The 23,339-nt window shown below is 36.0% G+C and overlaps 3 protein-coding genes and 1 non-coding gene across 9 annotated transcripts; 2 read left to right on the top strand and 2 right to left on the bottom strand.

The window, feature by feature from the left end:
* Positions 1-4,048: 4,048 nt before the first annotated feature.
* LOC132187488 (2-methylene-furan-3-one reductase-like) lies at positions 4,049-7,229 on the bottom strand. Of its 4 annotated transcripts, none has more exons than XM_059601812.1 (3): positions 6,327-6,779; positions 5,352-5,838; positions 4,049-4,831 (listed from the first exon to the last, which is right to left on the bottom strand). In XM_059601812.1, the coding sequence occupies exons 1-3, from the start codon at positions 6,498-6,500 to the stop codon at positions 4,455-4,457; spliced, it is 1,038 nt and encodes a 345-aa protein (XP_059457795.1). In that variant the 5' UTR covers positions 6,501-6,779; the 3' UTR covers positions 4,049-4,454. The 4 variants fall into 4 exon arrangements, with proteins under 4 accessions (XP_059457795.1, XP_059457798.1, XP_059457797.1 ...); XM_059601815.1 differs by lacking the exon at positions 6,327-6,779 and adding an exon at positions 6,849-7,229 and having other exon boundaries at positions 4,050-4,831; positions 5,352-6,162; XM_059601814.1 differs by having other exon boundaries at positions 4,050-4,831; positions 5,352-6,156; positions 6,327-6,412.
* A 1,421-nt stretch (positions 7,230-8,650) lies between these two features.
* Positions 8,651-8,722, bottom strand: TRNAD-GUC (transfer RNA aspartic acid (anticodon GUC)). The gene has a single exon. It is a non-coding gene; the product is annotated as a tRNA-Asp (tRNA).
* A 1,710-nt stretch (positions 8,723-10,432) lies between these two features.
* Positions 10,433-19,559, top strand: LOC132187397 (uncharacterized). Of its 3 annotated transcripts, XM_059601694.1 has the most exons (14): positions 10,433-10,544; positions 10,619-10,928; positions 12,606-12,697; positions 12,811-12,830; positions 13,154-13,394; positions 13,501-13,596; positions 13,688-13,803; positions 13,920-14,000; positions 14,123-14,246; positions 14,504-14,553; positions 16,386-16,476; positions 17,968-18,003; positions 18,347-18,444; positions 19,247-19,559. In XM_059601694.1, exons 2-14 carry the CDS (start codon positions 10,621-10,623, stop codon positions 19,361-19,363), a joined length of 1,470 nt encoding a protein of 489 aa, XP_059457677.1. In that variant the 5' UTR covers positions 10,433-10,544; positions 10,619-10,620; the 3' UTR covers positions 19,364-19,559. The 3 variants fall into 3 exon arrangements, 2 of the variants coding, with proteins under 2 accessions (XP_059457677.1, XP_059457676.1); XM_059601693.1 differs by lacking the exon at positions 10,433-10,544 and having other exon boundaries at positions 10,558-10,928; XR_009440828.1 differs by lacking the exons at positions 10,433-10,544; positions 16,386-16,476 and having other exon boundaries at positions 10,558-10,928; positions 14,123-14,230; positions 19,247-19,334.
* Positions 19,560-20,501: 942 nt separating this feature from the next.
* LOC132187582 (serine/threonine-protein kinase Aurora-3) lies at positions 20,502-23,113 on the top strand. The gene is made up of 6 exons (XM_059601936.1): positions 20,502-20,775; positions 20,873-21,115; positions 21,223-21,318; positions 22,261-22,475; positions 22,563-22,635; positions 22,744-23,113. Exons 1-6 carry the CDS (start codon positions 20,650-20,652, stop codon positions 22,840-22,842), a joined length of 852 nt encoding a protein of 283 aa, XP_059457919.1. The 5' UTR covers positions 20,502-20,649; the 3' UTR covers positions 22,843-23,113.
* The last annotated feature ends 226 nt before the right edge of the window (positions 23,114-23,339 follow it).

Here is a 23,339-nt window from a genome sequence, read left to right as displayed (position 1 = left end):
TTACGAGTTTCTATTGTTGAGTTATGATTTATCAAGTAAAGATGTAGTCCTGAAAGATTTTCGCTGATATTGTAGCATCAACACAAAAGTTGGGATGAGAAAATAGAAACGGTTGTGTATTTAGAATGAATCGAATTATGATGTCATTTCTGAGGTATATTCATGTAATAATGCTTTTGGAAAATATAAACTGTAGAATGTTGGTGCTATTTACTTTTACATGTTTATGATGGTGAGAAGTTAATAATTATTAGAGCATCATATTAAAATTTCGTATGCATGATTTGGAATACTGAGATACTAAAGAGAATATAGGCGGGGATGATTTTTTACACCTTTTTGATAAGATTGATTAAATTAGATCGAGAGAATTATTGCAGGCTTGAAATGAGGACTATGATGTTTGGAGGTATGAACTATTGATAACATGATTTATTAATTTAATGTTTAAACCTTGATTGTAGACTGTTGATGAATAACTCGATTGTTGTTATTGAGGTTGGAAAGAAACAATGGAAAAGATTTTGAGGTAAGATTTTAGTGTGAATTGATGAATGATTGCAGAAATTGAGACTTTAGACTGTGAATAAGATTTACGCATAGAAGAAGGAGATGGAATTTCAATATGATAAAAGAGAGTAAGCTTTGATGAAGGATTGAAAGGAATATTATCTGAATCCCTCAACTTGAAGATTGGACGATAATATTATAGGTTTTAATTTCGAGGACGAAATTCTAATAAGGAGGGAAGATTGTAGTGTCCCAGAATTTTCAAAGCTATTTAAATAGATTATTTTGATAATGATGTTATTTTAATATCCATTATAGCTAAGGATTTTAATTCTTGGGAAATTTATGAGAGTGGTAATTAGAGAATGGTAATTGTTGAAATAGTATAGGGTTGGTGAAATAGTAAAATGAGGGTATAATTGTAAATTGAAGATAGAATGAGGGTATAATTGTAAATTGAAGGTAGAATAGTATAGGGTTGGTGAAATAGTATAGGGTTGGTGAAATAGTAAAATAAGGGTATAATTGTAAATTGAAGATAGAATGAGGGCATAATTGTAAATTGAAGGTAGAATAGTATAGGGTTGGTGAAATAGTATAGGGTTGGTGAAATAGTATAGGGTTGGTGAAATAGTAAAATGAGGGTATAATTGTAAATTGAAGATAGAATGAGGGCATAATTGTAAATTGAAGGTAGAATAGTATAGGGTTGGTGAAATAGTATAGGGTTGGTGAAATAGTAAAATGAGGGTATAATTGTAAATTGACGGTAGAATAGTGTTTGATTTTATCCTATAAATAGAGCTCTTCTCCTTCAGAATTTTCACCACTCATCTCCTCTCCCATCTCTTGCATATATTCTTCCTTCTTCCGCTTTTTACTCGGTCTTTCTTCTTTCTAAGAGTGTTTACTCAGAACAGGGAGAGAAAGGGCGAGACCAAGCGCTACAAGAAAGAAAGAACACAAGAGATAGCGGACTTTAGAAATTAGTTTCAAAAGTTATACTAGTGGTGTTAGTCATATTGGAGCAACTAGATTCCTTCATACCACTTTTAGCTTCAGTCTAGAGGTAAGTAAATTTACTACCCCTTCTAAAATTACTTCATGTCATGCTATTTATTCATTCTTTAGTAAATTGTAAATGATTATTTTATTTATGTATTATGAAGTTATGTTGCATGCATGAAGGATTTCTAAAAGAATTATCTAGAAAGTTTATATTTATTTAAACGCTTTCTAAATACAACAAGTTTATATTTGAAAAGGTTTTCAATTTGAGAAAAGAAAGTTGAGAAATGATGATGATTATAAGAAAGAAAAATGATGATAAACCCTCCTACATGTTGCCCTAAGATGCATCAAAAGAAGTACAAAGAAAAGTACAAGAGATGAGATAAATGTTTATGAAATGAGGGCACATGTATGGAGGAGAGTATTTTTGGCCCCAAGATAAGTAAGATGAGAGTTCGGTACCGATACTCGGATGGAGGCGAAACCACTGAAGGAGGCTATGCCAGAAGGTGGTATTCCATCAACTAGACCGTTGAGTGCACCAAGAAAGAGTTAATTGACGGTCGGGCATGGCTGTGGCCACAGTTCAGTGCCATGGTCACAAGGACCCGCAACCCTCGTGCACAGGGGTAATAGTGTACATGGGCCCTATTATGAGAAAATGATACTATATTTTCAACGATGATATGCTATGATGATTTACAAAGATTATTTATAATGATGCATTATGATGATGATTTATAAAGATGATTTACAACGATGATCTATTACTAGATGTAATAGTATGTATATGTTACGGGAGATGCAACCGTACATACAGATATTATTATGGCTAGAATTATATTTATTTGCGAAAATGATTTTCAAAACTGAGAACAAGGAGTAAAACTATTTATGGTTGTGGATTTTACTTGCTGGGCCCCCTTTGGGCTCATTCAGTTTTATTTCTTGTTTTCAGGTAGAAAGGATGCTGGAATAGGAGGCCGGAATGGGGTGGGAATAATTATTAATTTTCAAAGTCTTTTCATATAAGTTATTGTAATGATATGATATTCCGCAACTAAAATCTAATGTTTTTTTTAATTCCGCTTGTAATAAAATCTCTTGAAAGAAAATGTTTTACGCATTTATTGTATCTTTTAAAATCAAGTACTCTGATAGACCTTATAGATCTTTGCAAGAATTTTTGTTTAAAAAGAAGAAAAGTGGCAAACTCAGTCTTAACGGACTGGGGATGTTACAATTGGACCCAACACTTTCGGCTTGAGACTTGAATTGGAGCCTTACAGAATAAGCTAAATTGGGACGGTTTGATTAGGCCAAAATAGGCCAAAACCCATGGACCATTGCATATGGTCTAACCCGAAAAGATATGAACCGGGTTGACTAATTTGGACCCGGTTGGACCGGTTTATAACCCAATAAGCCAGCTAGAACCGGTTTTGGATCGGCTTGGAGTTGCCTTGGATGGATCCAAAATTGACCTGATTGGACCACTTTAAAACCCGATGACCCAGATAGAAACCGGTTTTGCGCCGGGTTGGAGGACCCGATGACCAGGTTAGAAACCGGTTTCGGACCGGGTTGGAGCCTCGATGATGTGGCTAGGGTTGATGTGGCTCGTTGAGATGCTGCCACGTGGTAGCTGGAAAGAGAAGTAGCGTCTAGCGCATGTGGTACACGCGCCTTCATGCGGCCACGCCTTGGTGCGTGAAGCCCACGTGCAAGAAATTCTACCAGCGTGTCCAAAGTCCAATGGCAGCATGCTTGGCGGCGATCTAGCCGTTGGCGTTGGATCTGTGGAGCGATGCAGAAACCGGGCTGATCCACTTGACATGGCGGCGCGTGGAGAAATTGCAGCGGTGCGTGGAGGCATGTTGAGTGACGGACTGAACCATCTGGAGGCGCGTGAGAGCACATGGAAGCTTGGACGCTCTAGATCTCTTCGAATCTGGACTTGGCAGTGTCCAATCTATCGTCTAAGGAGGAGCGTGCAGCTCAGGCAGGGGCAGTGGCGGCACGTGAGACGCGGGTAGAAACTGGAGGTGGCGTGTGGCAACGTGTTGGAGGGCCGATGGCAATGGATCTTCCATAGATCTATAGATCTGTGCCTCGCAAGCTAGAATTTGCCAATCTGGGATTAATTTTTTCAGATGAGGTTGCGATGAAAGCGTAGAAGAGATTTTGAGCGGATGACCGCTTGGCAGCGAGCGGACAACTGGAAAAGGGAGGTCGCCGGAGGGAGCACCAGAAAACATTAAAGATGTTTATTGGAGGCCACAAGAAAGTGGCTTTGATACCAAGTTAAATATATTGTGAAATATATTAGAAGCGGAAGAATGAGAGAGAGCGAAAGCATATAGGACTACATCTCTTCTATATTGATAATGATTACATAGCTCTCTATTTATAGAGAGAGACAAAGTAGTGGGCAAGAAACCCTATACTAAACCCTAGAATATGTAAGGAAACATAATAAACTAAATAATATCAAATATTCTAACAGTGTTGAAGAACATCTTGTTTAACAGAGGTATAATAAAGCTGAATGGGATTAAAATGATGAATCAATACAATATCTAGTCCAAGTAAGTTACTGCCTAAAATGACCCTCAGCCCTCAGCTTTTCAACACGTATAGTGAGTGCATCACCAAACTTTCTCATTTATCATATCATAAAATCATCTGAAATACAGCTTACAAGAAGAATAGCTGGTTTTTTTTTTTTTTTTTAATTGAATACGGGAAAATGGTTACAAGGGATGATCGATCGAAAAGGAAGAAAGAGTGAAGGAACCGAAAAAGCGGTGGATTCCCCAACAACAGACTCAAAAAGACATAGAACAATGTAGAAATCAATACAAATGATAGGATATTGGTCAAACAAGTGACCTGGTTTAAAACATGTTATGACATGCTAAAATTCACAAGTCTTATTCAACAGCATTCAGTGCAGGACTCAGTGCAGAGAGTTTCTGAGAAAACATTTCAGATGTTATCTTGTTCTTGCTCTCGGATGGAACACAAGAAGGAAGATGATGTGAAGGGAAGGGAAAGATGACAACTTTTCCTTTTGCTCTTCCAGTTTCTAGATACCGAAAAGCTTCAATTACATCTCCGAAAGTATACGGACCGGTCGGATCGATCAAAGCCTTAAGCTTTCCGCTCTCCAAATATGGCCTGAGCTTCTCTAAGTCATCACCAGACACTGTCAAGCTTGAATAAACAGCTCTTGGATGAGATGGAGGCCATGTTATGTCAACGATCAGGGCCTCATCCTTAGCTACCACAAAAGAATTCTTGCAGTCACCTGAAGATCAAAAGTTTAAAGAAAGATAAAGACCAATTGAATATATATTGACAATCTGACATATAAGCATGCTTTAAGGTAGATCAGATTCTTGGATTTTTGGTAATAACTTCTGAAACCCCAAAATCTAGTGTAAAAAAGTAAGTGTCAAGAAGCTGATACAAACCTTGAGAAATGGAAGAGTGTCGAAAAGCTTATATACATACAGTTAATATTGCACTTAACCAATGTGGGACACTTAGAACAGTAAAGTGCTTGATAATTTATGGTAGATTCTTAAAGGGAACCTGGCTGTCTTCAAACATATGTTTGGAATACCTATTAAAAGGCACTAATCCTTATTAAATACAATCCTAAACTACCACTTCTTGCAAATATACAGAACTTACATTCAAAAACAAGAGTCAATAAATAGTTAGATCTATTCAACAATTCAAGGTGATAATATAGAGGAGATTTACCATAAAGCACTTCACTAGTGTAGAAATTCCAAGTAAAATAACCTATTTGAGGAATTTACCAATTGTATCATAGAGAAAATCATATTTCTCCTCAATGTCTTCGTATCTAGTCTTTGTGTAGTCAACAACTTCATCAGCACCCAAGCTTTTGACGAATTCCACCTTTGGGGTACTACATGTAGCAACAACATGAGAAGCTCCATACATGTTCTTGGCCAGTTGAACAACCAAAGTTCCAACACCACCTGCTCCACCAACTACAAAAACTGTTTTCCCTTCTTTAAAACCTGCAGTTTTGAATCCTTCTACAGCAGTTTGAACTGCTAAAGGCAGGCTGGCAGCTTCCTCAAATGAAATATTGTTTGGTTTTGTTGCAACCAAACTCTCTTCCACGACTATGAACTCTGACAGAGTTCCAAGCTGCTTTAATTTTCCTTCTGCATTGAAATCTTGAATGTTGCCATAAACCTCATCACCTATATCAAACTTGGTAACAGCACCACCTTTTCCTACCACTATGCCAGCCATGTCACAGCCAGGTACCGTCTGCACCAATACCATCATATCTTAATATCTTGCTGGTTTTAATCCCTAAACTGCTAGAGATTAGAGGGATAGTTATATTTTGCATGTTCTAATGATGTTTTTCAGCAGAATGAGGATGAGGTTCTCTAATTTCTCAAAAGTATCACCATATAATATGTTGGAAGCCACACATATATGACACTTTTCAGCTTACATTAATTTTATCTTTCAATTTGAATTAATTATCTATTGTTGTTTATCTTTGTCCTTCCTACCAGCTTCCAGAATCTTTTCACAACTTTTTTCTTTTATTTGCCAATCTCTTCTTTCATATATATCCTGCATCTTAAAATTGTAAACAAACTCATCAGTTCAAGCAGGGTACTCTGAAGTCCAAATGAATCATATATCTTAAAATAATCAATAGTGATTAATTTATGCAAAAATATAATATGTGCAATCAATTCAAGTACAAATATATACTTGTCTCACACTTTGTTTCTACTCACAGGAAAGTCTGAAGGAAAGATGGGTCGTTGCCGCCTTTTGAAATCAATAGGATTCAAAGCAGCAGCTTGAACTTGGACAAGTAGCTGGTTATGCAGGGGAGTAGGAATAAGGAAGTCTCCCAGCTTAAGCACTTCCTTGGGACCATACTCCTCGTAAAACCAAGCTTTCTGCATATTGATAGTTGAAATGGTGATTGTTCTATCCGTGAGAGAGATGATGTATTTAAAGGGTAGGATGCCAGTATAAATTATGAAAATATCTTCTCCTCCCTGTCTCCATTCTGATTGAATTAGTGGCTCAGTGATTTTATCTTATCTATTTGGGAATGATTCCAGTGATGGGATAAAAATATGTCTTGATGAAAAGGAGCAGTGCCATTAATATTTATTCTAGTGATGAAGAAAAGATGTGAGATGACTGGAAAAAGACTGAAGCAATGGCTATACCCAGCACGTCAGGCTAATTTGTGGCCATAGGCTCAATTGGTAATATAATAGAAGTTTGATAGAACATCTAACTACCTGAAAAATGTATTTGATGATGATGTTGATACATCTCTGAAGTGATTAAAGTTGCAAACATCTTCTATTGTTCATTCTTGAAGGATGATCATCCAAAAAATAAACTACGGTGAAAGCAAAAAATATAAAGGAATTATTATCGCTTAGTGCTTGTGCTAAGGAGAGCTTGACCATAGAGAAAGGAACCCCAATGAAATTAAAATCAAACTCTTCCCATCTGTTTCAGAAGGTCCAAAGATTTGTTTCAAAAAACAGGAATGTCAGAGCAGTTAGTCCGCATGTCCCTAGCTACCTTGTTCCTGATTGGATTGCTTTCTTAGTGTGGCATCTTATCTTTTTGTTCACCGTCTACTGGTGATATTATAAATATAGATAGAGAAAGAGGCTAAGCTAAGCCTGTAGAGGAATTCGACCTGTTGTCTTAGAAATGAATTATTATCGCTTAGCGCTTGTGCTAAGGTAGATAGGGACCTTTATGGCCTTTTCTACTGATATTCTATCCAGTTCAACAAGTACTCCAATCTGGTAATTAATGGCACCTCTCCTAAGACGTGCTCAGAGCTTCTTATGCTTAGAAACAGATAAAAAGGTTTAAGCATATGAAGAATAGCTGTATATATATGAACAAAAGCTCAGAAAATAGCTGTATATGAAGAAAAAAGAGTTAACAAAACAGAAGCAATTTCGTTAATGGTGAGTTGTATTTGTTCTCTTTGTGAATTCTTTTATTTCAAACACACTCTTTTAAGTTTTCAGAGTCTAATGGTTATGGGTAGAATCATCAAACTAAGAAAAGTATAAGCATTTTTAATCCATAAAATAAGACTGATCAGTTGATGGGTCTTTTAAACGAACATTGTGAGAGAACTTAGGAGATTCCTCTCCCTAGAGAAGAATAATTCTCCAAACTCAGCTCTTAACGAACTGAAGAAACCCAGTTTACCCATTCTTTCCCTGAACCCCCACCCTCCCAATTCACACTTCTTTTGGGGCCAAAAATAGTGATTAAGGCATAAAAATAGGTTCTTTCTAGTCATGAGGCCATGGTAACATTGACAAATAATGAGCATTTAACAGATAGTCAATGACAAGAAAAATGCATCAAGAATGTTAGGTTTAAGTAAAAAACATGATCTTTCAAACACTGCAAATTGGAGCAATCGACAATAAAAAGCTAACCTACAAATTTCTGATTGGTGAGATTGTGCTACCGTCTATCCGTCCCATATCGATTCTTTGCCACATAGTCTAGCAACAATTGAAGCATATCTATACAAAGAAGAATTCACAGCAACAATTATAAGATAGAGATTGAAGAAGACAGGGAGCAATAAATTGCCCAGGATTACTTTTTATCAACAAATCATGCTAATTAAGAACTAGAACACAATAATTTTAGCAATTGGCGGAATTCAAAATACCTGCAGAAGTAATCCTTGCTTTTGTTATATCACGTACACTTAAAAAAGACATAGTTACTATTATAAATAATTGTTGGAAATAGAAAGTGGAATATTCAGAATTAGTGCAGAATATTGTATGGAAATGGATGAACAGTAAATCATTTTCCTTCTTCACTTCTAGGTCTTGTTTAATTTTATTTTTTGAAATTCATGAGGAATTTCTATGTTTGGAATGTGTCAACTGGAGACTATAGGATTTTGCTAGACCCCTAAAATTTCTGCATTGACACGATGAAGCAGGTGATTTATTTGAGCAGAAAATAAAATTAAACAAAACCCAGAAATGAATGAAAAACAAGAAAGTGGAGCAAAAAAGGCCAAAAAAAAAAAAACCAGTAACGCCGTTGCCGGGGATCGAACCCGGGTCACCCGCGTGACAGGCGGGAATACTTACCACTATACTACAACGACTTTGTTGTGATTTTACTACAAGCTATATTAATATACTTGTTTTACAATATATTTTTGAATATATTATACTATCTTAAAAATTGGAATAGAATTAGTCATTTTTGTCTCCCTATCCTATCTATGTATTGAAATAGCTATATACCTAGAGTATAAGAACTAGGCTAACAATAACTTTGGTTCCCTTAAAATTTAGATTTGTTGTCAACTTAGTCCTCCAAATACTAATTTGGTTTAATATTTTCACATTGTACCAAAGGTGATTCTTTGATTCCTTTCATCTATACGTGTGTATGGCACTGTAATTTCGCATTCTCAACATGTAATTTTTAACTAAATCATAAAAAATGTAATATTTGGAAGTGCGTTTTTAAAAATTACAATTTGAAAACATAAAAAATATTCAATTTCAAATCCTAGGCAATAGGGTATTTTTTTAACAACGCGTGCTTTTAAAAGTTAAACTTTTTTAAAAATTGGGTTTTCAAATCGCAAGCCCAAATAAACCTTATATTGACTAAGTGAGTTATTTTAAACTTTTTTCCGCTTTATCAAAGAGCCAAGCTTTATAATATCGATTGGGATGTGCTCGCCACACTTCCCAACTCGTACATAAGCAAACTTAGTATAGTCATCACACTTACTAACTAGATCGCAACTGACCAATCATTTGTGGACAAAAGGGGGTCTAAGCCATTCGACGAACTAAATTGATAACAAATATTAAATATGGCTAACAATGTTTGACATTACATCTAAATTTGACATGAGCATGATGAAAAATTAGAGGTTTAGTGCAACATGGGTCGGGTTAAAATTGATTGATCGATTAGACACGAGTAATAAATGGGTCAAATTTGTGTCAATCCATTTAATATATATAGCATGTATACCTATAACTCGACATGACAAAAATTTAACCTATAAATCCAAATTGCCACCGCACAAATTTAATTTTGGCCATTATTTTCCTAACAAGTCCAAACTTGAAGGTGTCAATTTATAACTTTGCCTAGGAATTATGCACAACTACACAGGTAGATAACATATTTCTTTATCTTCTTTTTGCCATTTTTTTTTTCAAATGAGAGACATTCGAATTGCATTATGAATTAATAAAATTTTGGATATTATAATAACTAAAAGACTTAGCTAGTTTTAATTGTTATCTATTAGTTAGTTGTTTCGTTTGTATCTTTATCTTTTTCTTGTATTATTATTTAAAGACGTTCAATAAATAAACAAATAATCAAAAAATTAAGCTCAAATATTGTGTTTAAAAAATATTTTAGGTTTCCTTAAAATCTAAAAGGTTTATGTTCATTCAGAATTTAAGTTATAAGTTTTTTTATGACCTAAAATCTATCTCCGTTACGTATTAATATCCCTTACTTGAAATTGAACTTGATTAATATTTTTATGTCAAACAATTATATTAAATAAAAAACCAAGGAATAAATAACTAAGCACAAATACATAGTATATAAAAAATATAAATTTTTTAACCTATCTTTTGGAATAATTGTTAATGAGATATTAAAAAAAAAAAAAAGTTGTCTTAAATGGTAAATTTATTTTTCTAAGTAATACGTCTTAAATAGGTAATTGTGTTTCAATAAAAAAAAAGTAATTGTGTTTGAAGAAGTTATGGGCTTTAAAAGGTATGACTTTTGAAAACATTATTGAGACCTACATTGTTGCCGTAGCGTGCGCTTTAATATCTGAATTTGCCGCCTTAATACCTGAATATGTCGCCGTATTAGATGCAGATACGTGTTTCAGAACCCTGAAGCATTCCGTTTGAAGCACTTTCTCGGAAAAAATGGTAAGACAATCTCTCTCTCTCTCTCTCTCTCTTCCATTTTCTTCCTGACTCGGTGAATCTTCCTTTGTTCTCAGACATGAGCATCCTCAAGGGACTTATCGATTCTCTTGGCTCAATCTTTAGCTCCCCCTACGAGCCTGATCCAAACCCTAGCTCTCCCAATTCTTCTTCCACCATGGATGGTGCAGCTGGACCTTCGGTTTCGAACGAGCGCGTAGCCTACAAGCTCAAAGGGTTCTTCGACTTGGCAAAGGAAGAGATCGCCAAGGCCGTGAGGGCCGAAGAGTGGGGCTTAGTCGACGACGCCATTGTTCATTACAAGAACGCCCAGCGGATACTCATTGAAGCTAGTTCCACTAGCGCGCCTTCCTTTATTAGCTCAAGGTAGCACACAAAATTTCATCTAATTGATGATCTATTTATATTTTGTTGGTTTTGCCCTTCTAGCTCGGTAGCTTCTCTTGTATACTTAATGTAACTGGGGCGCCTCACGCTTATAATGACATTTCGATTATTTATAAAATTAAAAATAAAGATTATATTTTGTTGGTATTGTTTTAGTGGATAAGTAGTGGGTGGTATTTCAATTTGGGTATTGGCTTGATATAGGGGGATCATAGTGTCGCTGGGTCTTTTGTGTTTACGTTCTGTTTGGATACTGAGAAAGTGGAAGAAATGGAAACAAAATGGCAACTAACTAAGTTTTATACGTACATCATGTGATTCATGTTTCCCTGTCAAGGAAAACAAGGAATTCCATTAATGGGGTTATTTTTAGTTATAACTTTACTTCTTATCGCATGTATATGCAGCAACTGATATGGACATTAGGAACAAATGACATGGGCATTTTTAATTTTTTTTTTTTTTTTTTTGTAATTTTATTCTAAGATGGCCAACTTATTAGATATTTGAAGTGGTTCTGATGGTCTTCTGGCCCCTTTTGTCATTCTACGTCTTGTTGCTGAATATTTTGAGCTCAACTATATAATGGCACTTAAATGTAAAAGGAAAAAAATATTTTTAAAAATTGACAGAAGAAACTAAAGGTTATCAGCAGGTTAGCTGTAGAAAGGTTATCAACAGGTTAGCTGTCAAATTAAAAGGTAATTCTTCTTCTATCTTGGGACTTTGATGGTTATTGTTGGCTAATTTAGCTCTCTCAAAATTGCTCGCAGCTATATGTTTTCTCTGCTTCCTATGCACCTAGCGGCACCTTACGCTTTTAATGATATTTCAATACTTATCAAAAAAAAGAGCTCTTTCTTGGGTTTTCTTGTAGAGCATGATAGTGATCTTAAGATTTCTCTTATCTGATTGGTGAAGAAAATTTTAATGAAATGTGAAGTTTAAGTGCTACCATATGGTTTGTAAAACTTTTCAGTTTATTTCTTTAATGATTTCCTAATAAAAAGTTTTTCCAGCACTTGTCTTAAGTACTCCATTGATATTTAGCAAGTGGAAAGGGGATTGAATATGAAGACATTGTTGGGTTTATTAATATCTCCTTTCTCATAGGCTGAAATTTACAAAGTTTTAAAAGTTATCCCCCTTCAAAAGATGTGTATATGTGATATGGGCTTCCAATTCTAATTCTCCTTTTCCTTCTCTAAATGAAATATTTAGGGCTCTTTATGTTGCTATGTATTCTTATCTATTCTTTTGCTTTTTACTTCTTGAGCCACTATAATATTTCCTTTCCTTTCTCTAGAAGTGGATTAGGGGCTAGTTTGAAGGAGTCAAATTTTGCATAATCTATATCAGTAACACATAGTTACCAACTTAGCAATGAGCTCCATAGCGAAAGTAAAATCTTAACAAAACAGATAATCATGATTGCAGCTTTCTTGTAATTAAGTTACAAAAACTATAAATGATTTGTTGATATTACATTGTTCCCAAGGCTCCATGTGGTTGCCAAGGAGTTGGAAGGTTTTGTTATTTTGGGAAGAGAGTGGAGAGGGGTGCTTTGGGAAGTTGGAAGTACGTTTGCCTTATTATTGATTTCGTGGAGCACAAGGGAAACTATCTTTATTACTTAAATATGTGGTTCTGTTACAGTGAACAAGAGAAGGTAAAATCTTATCGTCAAAAAATATCAAAATGGCAGGGTCAAGTTTCTGAAAGATTACAAGCTTTAAGTAGGCGTGCAGGTTTGTATCTTACCCTGATATGACTAATTGTGCTTTTTTTATAAAAAAGCTGAAATGGATTTTTAGAGAGTACTTATACATTTTCCCCCTTTCCTGCCCCCTTCTCCTTTCAGGTGGCACATCCACAAGCAAGGTATGTTTTTTCAAGTTGAAGCACAAAGATGGAGTTTTAATTTATTTCGTCTCCGCTTGATTGTCAGGCTAGCAGGTGTAGGTTGTGTCAAATGTTTTTCCACTTAAAGACATCCTTTTTTGATTTTACTGAATATTAAGTGTATTTGCAACTGTTCTTCATCTTTAGTTTTGACTATTCGTTCTGTTGTTTCTACTTATCAGCTAGCCTCCCTGTTTTTTTCATGATTAAAGAACTTTTTTGAAAAAGTTTGAGCAGAGAATTATCATTTGTGTTGATAATCACCTATATGCTTTTTTGTTTTATTATTATTTTGTTCTCAGAGCACCTTAGCTCCTGCCCAAACAGCTGCAGTTACATCAACAACATTGAATACTAGAAAAAATGTGTTACAAAAGTCCTCTCGCTCTAGTACAAACAACCCAGTGATGAGGAATCAGACAGATAAAGCCGTAAGCCCAAAAACTACGCAAGAATCAAACTCTGGTTATGAAGCAAAATTGGTTGAAATGATAAATACTACAATAGTGGATAGAAGTCCTTCTGTTAAATGGGATGATGTCGGTGAGAATTATTATATGCTCTTTCTCTCTCATTTTTCTGTGTCTCTGCTTGTCATATAGCACATTAAATAACAAAGTTACTCATCTGAGTTTTTTTTTTTTTTCAGCTGGTCTTGAGAAGGCGAAGCAAACTTTAATGGAGATGGTCATCTTGCCAACAAAAAGAAGAGACTTATTCACTGGTCTTCGGAGGCCAGCCAGAGGTAATGCTTTGGAATACTTTTACATACAGACCAGTCATAGTGCAGCAATCCAAGAATTTATTTCATGAAAAACTGCTGACATTGCTATCAGGTTTGCTTGTATTTGGTCCCCCTGGGAATGGGAAGACCATGCTTGCTAAAGCAGTCGCATCAGAGTCCGAGGCAACATTTTTTAATGTTTCTGCATCTTCCTTGACATCAAAATGGGTGTGTCTCTGTCCTTGTTATAATTTGTTTTTAAAGATTGTGCTGGTTATGGTTCTCTTTTTTGGTTATTGTCATTATTGAAGAGGATATTATAAGTTCTATTTATAATGAAATAGGTCGGTGAGGCTGAAAAGCTTGTACGGGCTCTGTTCATGGTTGCTAAATCCAGGCAGCCATCTGTAATTTTCATGGATGAAGTATGCTACTCTTTTCCAGATGGTGCTTTATTTTCCAGAAATAATAAAATTTTGTATTTTCCAAATTCGCAACATATTGAATATGGGAATTTACTAGCCTTAATTTGTTTGATTGTTAACAGATTGATAGTGTCATGTCAACAAGGTTGGCTAATGAGAATGATGCAAGCCGAAGGCTAAAGTCAGAGTTTCTAATACAGTTTGATGGGGTGACCTCTAATCCTAATGATGTAATAATTGTCATTGGTAAGCTGTATATCTAGTTCAGTTGAGTTTTCTCCTGACAGTTTGGGGTCAGCTGCATGCGTATTTTTCTATGACAATGCTCTTTCTTGGGCCAGGGCCATATCTTTTATTTAATACTAAATCATCATGTCCAAGATCCATGGACACTTCTTTTGGCTTCTTGGTGGTTCTAATTCATATAGATGTAATTTGTTCTGATTACGTATCTAATGTTCCATTTTCATTTGGTAATTTTCTCTACTTTTATGGTAATGCAGGTGCTACTAACAAGCCACAAGAACTGGATGATGCAGTCCTTAGGAGATTGGTTAGTATATTATGCCATGAATGCAGCAATTCAATTGTTCTAGGGACTTAAAAGTATGAAATGCTAAAGTATTTACTTTCAAGTAAAACTATCATAAAAACTGATATAGTTTGTACGAATGGTTTATACACAAAAGGTTGAGGCTATTAAACTTGTTCTCTTGTAGCCTACCACACATATTATTATATAGGGTTAGAGAAATATTACAATGACCAAAATACTCTCAAACCCTAATGACTCACAAACCCTAAGAACTCTTCTAACACTCCCCCTCAAGTTGGAACATGTATATCATATAAGTCCAGCTTCGAAGAAACAAGCAAACGAAAAACATACTCTAAAACTCCCCCTCAAGTTGGAACAGCTTGGAGCACACATTACAAAGACCAATAAAATTAAAAATAATAAGAAAATACACTAAAAAATTTCAACGCCGGTCGAAAACTCGCCAGAAACCGCAACGGGTGGTTGGATCTCACCGGAAAACAACAAGGATCGGTCGGAACCCACCGCAAAACACCAAGGCCGGTCGGATCTTGCCGCAAAACATTAAGAGTAGATCAGATCTCACCGCAAAACACCAAGACCGGTCGGATCTTGACAACTAACAACGATCACGTTTCACATGATCAACCAACAACGAGGAACTACTTGAGCAACAATCCCGATGGAAGCTTCATCTAGCCCAAACCAAACATATATCTTCTTCACCAACTAACTTGCCGAAAGCCTACCGGCGATGACCAGATCTCGCCGGAAACTGATGGATACCACTGGAACCACTAGAACTTGCCGTCAGAGACGATCATACAGCGTCAGAAAACACCACAAAAGGCCACCGGAGACTCAAAAATCGCCGGAGATCACAAAACACGGCCGTGAAACACTACAAAGCCGCCAGAACTCGCCGGAGATGACCAGATAGTGCCAAAAAAACCATGCTGGAAGCTTAGATCTCGCCGGCGACACCAACTACGAGTGCTACAAAACTAAACGACAACCACCATGAAAACACACCAAGTTTTTTTTTTTTTTCTTTCCCAAACTCAACAACACACACACACTTTCTCACAACGAACATCTTTCAGGGCACTGCCCGTGTGGGCATTAAGCCCACATGGGCGGTGCTGCCACCAGAAGAACACTCACCAACAACAGAACAAGGGATTCAACCAAAACAAAAAGAGCGGAAAACTATGACTACAAACAAATGGCCAAAATCTAAAGGTTCTGATACCATGTTATAGTTTGTATGAACCGGTTTATATACAAAAGGTGGAGGCTATTAAACTTGTTCTCTTCTAGCCTACCACACATTTTATTATATAGGGTTAAAATATTACAATGACCAAAATACTCTAAAACCCTAATGACTCAAACCCCTAGAACTCTTCTAACAAAAACCATGATTAATATTACTTTCTTTTTTTTGTCTAATATCTCAAGCAAAATTATGTGATATTTGGGTTGAGATATTTGTGTGTAAAGGTAGCATTGTCATTGGATTTAGCCTTAAAGTGTATTGATGTGAGAGCTGCTTCTGTAATTATATTTTTTAATTACTTCTTTCCGTGCTACCACTTCCTAGCCCTTTGTTGACTTGGGGCCTCATTGCTATATAATTGTGGGGGCAGACTTATAAAAGAGGCCATGCCTTCAGGCCAGCAATGCCGATGACTAATGAACAACTAGAATAGTATATTAAAAAATGTTCTCAAATTGTTTTGGGGGTTGTAAGCTCAGTATGGTGTTGATAGCAATTTTACAGAATGTTACTTAAAAAATTTCACTTTTGGTGTTGTGACTGAGTTTAATGTGAAACCTTGAACCAGGTGAAGAGAATATACATACCTTTACCAGATGAAAATGTTAGGAGACTACTTCTTAAGAACAAACTCAAGGGCCAGGCTTTTTCCTTACCCAGTAAGAATACGCTCTTATACTGCACTGTATCTTAAAAGCTTGTCTTTTTATTTTTTGTTTTTTTTATGAATATCTTAAAAACTTGTCTTTTTGATTTGAATGGAACCATATTGCTGATCAGTATGTTTAAAAGAAGTTATAGAGCTACTTATATTTGGTGGTACTCTTTTTCTTGTTTGTTTGTTGGTTTGCATCTCTCACATGGCAATATATGCGAATTTTTAGAACTTCGAATGCTTTAAAAAAATCTAGATTACATTGAACTTGGAGAAAGGGGGAAGGTTCCCCAAATTGGCTACAACTTTATGGTGCTGAATGAGTGTAATAAGTCCCATAAAAGATGAAATGCTATCCAAACTACTTATGTTTTAGTGATTAAATCATCACCCTACCCTCTCTATATTCAGCTTGTCCAGTAAATCTGAGAAATTGTGTCAGGTTTGATATTAAGCTAGTGTTGGTCCTAGATTGAGAGATTTAAAGAAGAAGAAAAGGTAAGTAAAGGACAAAGTTTTCTTCAAAACTGGGTTCCTCCAACCCAGCCTATAAAATTGCGGTGTGTCCCTTAATTAAGCATGAGAAATACATGTTTTTTTAATAGCATTGAAAGAGTTGGGAGAAATTCTATTAAAAACGATTAGAAAGGCATGTGCTTCACACATGCTAAAAGATACAAGACAATTTTAAAGACTGAGTGGAAGGAAGTTTCTCCAACTTAGTTTGAAGAAAAACTCTATCCAAATGTAAATTGAGAAGGATGAGGAAGGAGACGAGAGAAATAGGAATATGGAAGCTCTATATCAGGTTCTTGGCACTCCCTGCTTTGTTTTGGCTAATAAACTAAAAGGGCTAAAACTAGATTTAAGACATTGGAATAAGGAATTCAGTAATATAAAGGAGAGGAAGAAGTCCTTATTGGAGGAGATATAATCTCTTGATTATGTAGAAGAGGAGAAGGGCAGGAGGGCTAACGGCGAAAAAGCATATTTAGAGAATGTTACTCTTTTGCAAGAAGTCAGTTAGAGGCAGAAATCTAGGGTAACTTGGTTAAAAGAAGGGGATACAACAAGAGGTTTTTCACCGTCTTGCCAACTCTCATAGGAGAAATAATTTTATCTCCAGTCTTCGTATATACAATCATCCAGTTTTACAAGAATCTCTTTAATAGAACAGTTCATTGGCGCCCCAAATTAGATGGATTGGAGTTTCCCTGATTAGACTCTGCAGAAGTGGATTGGTTGGGAAGACCATATATATATATGGTCTCTAGCATAGTAGCATTACTCTAATAATTGTAGGTAATGCTAGTATGGTTATAGTTAGAAGTTGTAGCGTCCCGGAGTAGAGTTTGAACGTGTTGTCTCATCTTATATTACACAAAAAAGTGCATTGGGCAAGCATAGCTCTTGTGATTGTGCATTGTTGGTAGTCTCCCTTTTACTGCACTGCACTATGATACACGTGATAATTTGCTTCTCATTATTTTGTCAGGTGGAGATCTAGAAAGACTTGCAAGAGAAACGGAAGGTAAGATAACTGTCCATATTATAGCTTTTGACTTATTGAATTGGCAAAATGACTCCTTGGTGACTCAGTGCAAAAGGGACAGAAGGAAAGAATTGCAGTGCCTTTTTTGGTGTGCATGACTTATTGAATTGGCAAAATGACTGGCATTTTTCCCTTGGCAAACGAATTTGGCTCAAACTAAGCCATTTGGTGTCTCGAAACCTTGGTGCTCTGTGTTTTGTAATGGTTTCTGGTTTGCAGCCAATGTACTTATGCCAGTTGTGGCAGAACTGAATCTTAAACCTCTTAATTTTTTTTTCTTCTAGTCCAATTGAACTTATGAATCATTATTCGTGATGTGCAGGGTATTCTGGAAGCGATCTACAAGCCTTGTGTGAAGAAGCTGCAATGATGCCAATCAGAGAACTAGGTGCAAACATTCTTACAGTCAAGGCAAATCAGGTAATCTAGCTAGAAAATGGTTGTAACCCAATTTTTGATCTAGTAACTGACTCTTCTATGATTTTAATTCTATGAAAATTAGTTGTTGGGGAGTGTTTTAATAAATTAGAAAGTAGTTTTCTACAGTTGCCAATTTAGCTTGGATATTGTGTCGGACTTTATATAATGCAAGGTTTTACGGATGTTGTGGTTCATCCGGAATCTCACTAATTCTTGTTTCCTTGCATAGAATCTCAGCAGAGACTGCATTGGTAAATGAAAGTGTGAAATTTTTGGGTTTCAAAATTCTCCCTCTATATTGTGTTTGAAACTGGTTCCTTGTTGGGAAATGATTAGGTGACACATCATCTAGGAATCAGTCCTATAGATTACACATGCACAAATATGTTGGTGTGTGGGAGTATGCAGACATCTGTATGATATATGCCAAAATATTGAGGATACATTTCAAATATGGGACATTCATCAACCCTCTTATTTGTCCAAACTGTTCGATTAATGCAGAATTTTTTGTCCAGCAACCCTTTTTTAATCTCTTTTTTTTTTTTTTGGGGGGGGGGGGATAAGTAGCAATACTTTTTTATCTGATTTTATTTCTTCTTTTTGTGCACAAAAGGTGTACACTGGAATGAGTATTTGATTGATTTATTTATTTTTAAGTTAGCCTTACTGTCATGCATCTAAGTGATTAGATGTGGTTGATTTGTAACCTTTTACTTTGGCTAACGAATATTGGGATTTGTAGACGTTGTTTAGAAATCATGTCAAATATTTTTGATGTTAAAGTAATTTGGTTTATCAGGTACGGCCACTAAGATACGAAGATTTTCGGGAGGCGATGAGAGTCATTAGACCGAGCTTAAACAAAAGCAAGTGGGAAGAGCTTGAACGGTGGAACCAGGAGTATGGCTCTAATTGAATTCCTATCACCAACATACAAAGATTTTAACGATTCAAAGCAAGTCACTCCACACAACCTGAAGTGAACTCTCCTATTGTTATTTCTCTGCATATAAGTTCTTTGTTGTAAAGGTAAGTTTTTCTTGAAATGGAATGGAACCCTCTGTAAATGCGTATGCTGATTTAATGGGCAAAGGAAAATGGATGTTTGATCATTTGCTGTATTTAGCTGAGCAAAAAAAAAAAAGGGAGGCATTAGTCGACTTAACTGGACTAGTCTTTGTTTCTTCAATGGAAGAGATTAGAGGAACGTTAAATGTCTCATACATAACATTTGAACCTAATTCAGACTCTAGTCCATATCTTAATTTGCTTTATCACCGACCCTAAGGTTGTGTCAACATAAAGAAAACAATGTGGAGGCCAAGAAACCAAAACTCTGTGGTTCAGTCAATGCTAGGCCTGAAAAGTAGGGCCGAAATTTTTGCAACGACACCAAAATTTTGTGGTTCAATCAGTGTTATGCTCGAACAGTAGGGCTAACATTTTTGACATGACTTGTGAACCCGACACATTAAAAGGCCTGATTCATTTAATTAAATGGATTGGGGTTAGGGGTAACTTATATATAGTCTTATACTTATGCATTGAGACCAACTTGAACTCGACAAACAATATTTAGGGTTGAAAATTTTTAACTTGGCTCATAAATTCGATACAAATTTAGCACAAAATTAGTAGGTTATGATTGAAGAATCTAATTTATTTAATTAAACAAATTAAGTTATGGTTGACTTATGTAGTTTTAACGATATATTTTAATACGATTCGAATCTAACACGCGAACACAAATTGTCACCCTTACTGAACAATTTGTTGGGTTGACAGAAGTTAAAAAAAAAAAAACCAATGGGGAGCACAAACATTGAGAATATGCGTTACCCACTCTCAGAGTTGCGGTTTGAAATTTTTTTTTTTTTTTTCAAACACTTTCTTAGGGGGATAATTTTTGCGATTTTGTTCACAAATGCGCGTTTAATCTGCAAAATTGTGGGCCGAATGCAGTTTCAACCAGTCCCCGTGAAAAGGGTGCGTTTTGTAGGATGTATGCCTTAGAGTTGGGCTTCAAGGCCCAGCACGCTGCGTTTTCTCCAAAATCCAAATTCCCGTAAAACTCTTCCTTTTTTGAAAATCCCCCAAGCTTTCAAACCCCGAAAGTTCCCTCTCAATCTCACTCACTCCCCGAATTCCCCAATTCTCTCTCGCATTTCAGTATAATCCCGAAATCCAAACAAACCAAAACGAATGAATTCTAAAACCCAAGCGCGAGAAGCGAATCCGAAGAAGCAATGGTCGATGCAAGACTTCGAGATCGGAAAACCCCTCGGAAAAGGAAAATTCGGCCGAGTCTACCTCGCCAGAGAAGCCAAGGTAATTCGATTCAAATTTCAAGCTGTGATTTCTTAGTTGTCTTCTTGGATTTGATTTGATTGTTGTTTTTTGTTTTTATGATGTATATATTTTGAAGAGCAAATACATAGTGGCGTTGAAGGTGATTTTCAAGGAGCAATTAGAGAAGTACAGAATCCAACACCAGCTGAGGAGGGAGATGGAGATCCAGACCAGCCTTCGGCACCCGAATATACTGCGACTCTACGGGTGGTTCCACGACCCTGAACGCATTTTCCTCATACTCGAATATGCTCATGGCGGCGAGCTTTATGGCAAGCTCAGGAAAACCGGTCATCTCTCTGAGAACCAAGCCGCCACCGTATTCCTCTCTCTCTCTCTCTTGAAATTTAGTACGCATATACTTTTGGGTTTTCAGTTATATCAGTTGGGAAAGATCCCTTATGTATATTCCCTTGTGAATTTTAGTACATTTTGAGCCTCACGCAAGCATTGGCCTATTGTCATGAGAAGGATGTGATTCATAGGGACATCAAGCCAGAAAATCTGTTGCTTGATCATGAGGTATGCCACAACTTCTTACAGTACTTTTTCTTTCTTTCTTTTTTATTTTTTATTTTTTATTTTTTATTTTTTATTTTTTATTTTTTCTTGTTTTGCCTAGGAACCTTTTCTTTTCCAAGATTTGTGTTGACGATATAGATGGGTATTTTGTTAGTGGATTGGAAGTGAAGTTTGGAGTCAGAGAGGTTATTTTAGAACTAGTATGAACTTTGGCTCTGGATAGGTGAACTTACAGGGAAAATCTTTGCTGGCTTGAATTTGTATTAGTCATACTTGACAAGTTTACCCCAAATTCTCAGCAGTCAATTCAAGAGTTTTATCTGTTTGATTGCTGTCCCAAAATTTTCTGTGTTTTTAGTTCAAACGAAATATCCAGATTTCAATGATTCTAAATTCTTATAAAAATGGTTAAAGTATTTCTGTGTGGACTTTTAACTTTATTTAGGCATGTGTATGTAAGGGCAACTTTGGTATTTAGATGGTATTTGCAGAAATGGTCGGACAAATCATGAATGCGACTGAGGTTGGACATACTTGAGCTTATGAACAGAACAATGTCTTTAACTCTCTTCTCTCTTCTTTTTACTGTCGGTTTCCTTTTTGTACTTGAATAACAGTTTCCAAAGAATCCTCGGGTGCTAGTGCTCAACCTCAAGATGCATTGCTATTGATCAGCTTCCAACTTAACTCTAACTAAGTTTTAATCCTAATTGATTTGGTGTTAGCTTGTTGACCAACTTCCGATGACAATTATCTTCTTAAGAAGCTTAGAATAGGCATATTTTGCATTTCTTCTTAGTTTTTTACATTTATATGATAGAAACTTGTCAATTATTGGAATTTCTGATATTTTTACTAAACCTGCATTGGCAATTTTGTCGTTGAGGAAGTACAAAACATATTACGGATGTTTCGCTTAACCTAGTTAAATTATATCTGTAGGGTCGACTGAAAATTGCGGACTTTGGATGGTCTGTACAGTCAAGAAGCAAGAGACACACTATGTGTGGAACTTTGGATTATTTAGCACCGGAAATGGTGGAGAACAAAGCTCATGACTACGCAGTTGATAACTGGACTTTGGGTATCCTTTGTTATGAGTTTCTTTATGGTGTCCCTCCATTTGAGGCTGAGAGTCAAACTGACACCTTTAGAAGGTAAGCTACGGATAATTGTTTTACAGTGTATATAGTATGGATGAAATTTTTAACGTGAACTGTGTTAATTTTGTTTGGCTGTACCAGGATAATGAAGGTTGACCTGAGCTTCCCTTCCACCCCTTGTGTTTCTGAAGAAGCCAAAGATCTCATTCTTCGGGTAAGTTTGTTAATGATTGTTTTTATGTTGAAATCTGGGTGTAAACTAATGCTGTCAGTCAATTGGTTTAGTTGCCTTTCTGAATGCATAATGTGAAAATATGTGCAGCTTCTAGTAAAGGACTCCTCAAAAAGGCTCTCTCTTCAGAAGATCATGGAGCATCCTTGGATAGTCAAGAATGCCGATCATATGGGTATTTGCAGATAAGTAGGATTTGAAACTTCTGATCTGATTTTGCCATGGCTTTGAAGAATTCACATGGTTGAATTGTGCTTCCAATGGTGAAATTTTTTTGGCGAAATGAAGCACCTTCCAGAATTCATCATTGTAACCTCCAATATCTCGTCATGTACTATACCATCTGTATATGAGTATACGTTCCCTGTCTTGTTCATGGCATTGCAACCGCGTATTTAAACATAGAAATTAGATTACTGGATTTATTGGATCTCTTTAATCTATTTATCCAAATGGTAAAGTGAATTGTCAATGCCAGTTTATTTTGATTGTTGTAATGGTTCCGTGTTCATAAATATTCTTTTTGTTGGTCTACAATAGAGTTGCAACTTACCTTTGATTGTTGCAAAGGTGGATTATACATGTTATTTGTCATCTAGACCTGCACCTATTTAGCATATGACTCAGGCATTTCTTTTCGAATTATGCTGTCCAACAACTGAAAGAGGAGACCTGAGTTGTCATAT

This window comes from Corylus avellana, chromosome ca7 (assembly GCF_901000735.1).
Source record: "Corylus avellana chromosome ca7, CavTom2PMs-1.0".
Classification (NCBI taxonomy): Eukaryota; Viridiplantae; Streptophyta; class Magnoliopsida; order Fagales; family Betulaceae; genus Corylus; species Corylus avellana.
This window is presented reverse-complemented; position numbering and strand designations above follow the sequence as displayed.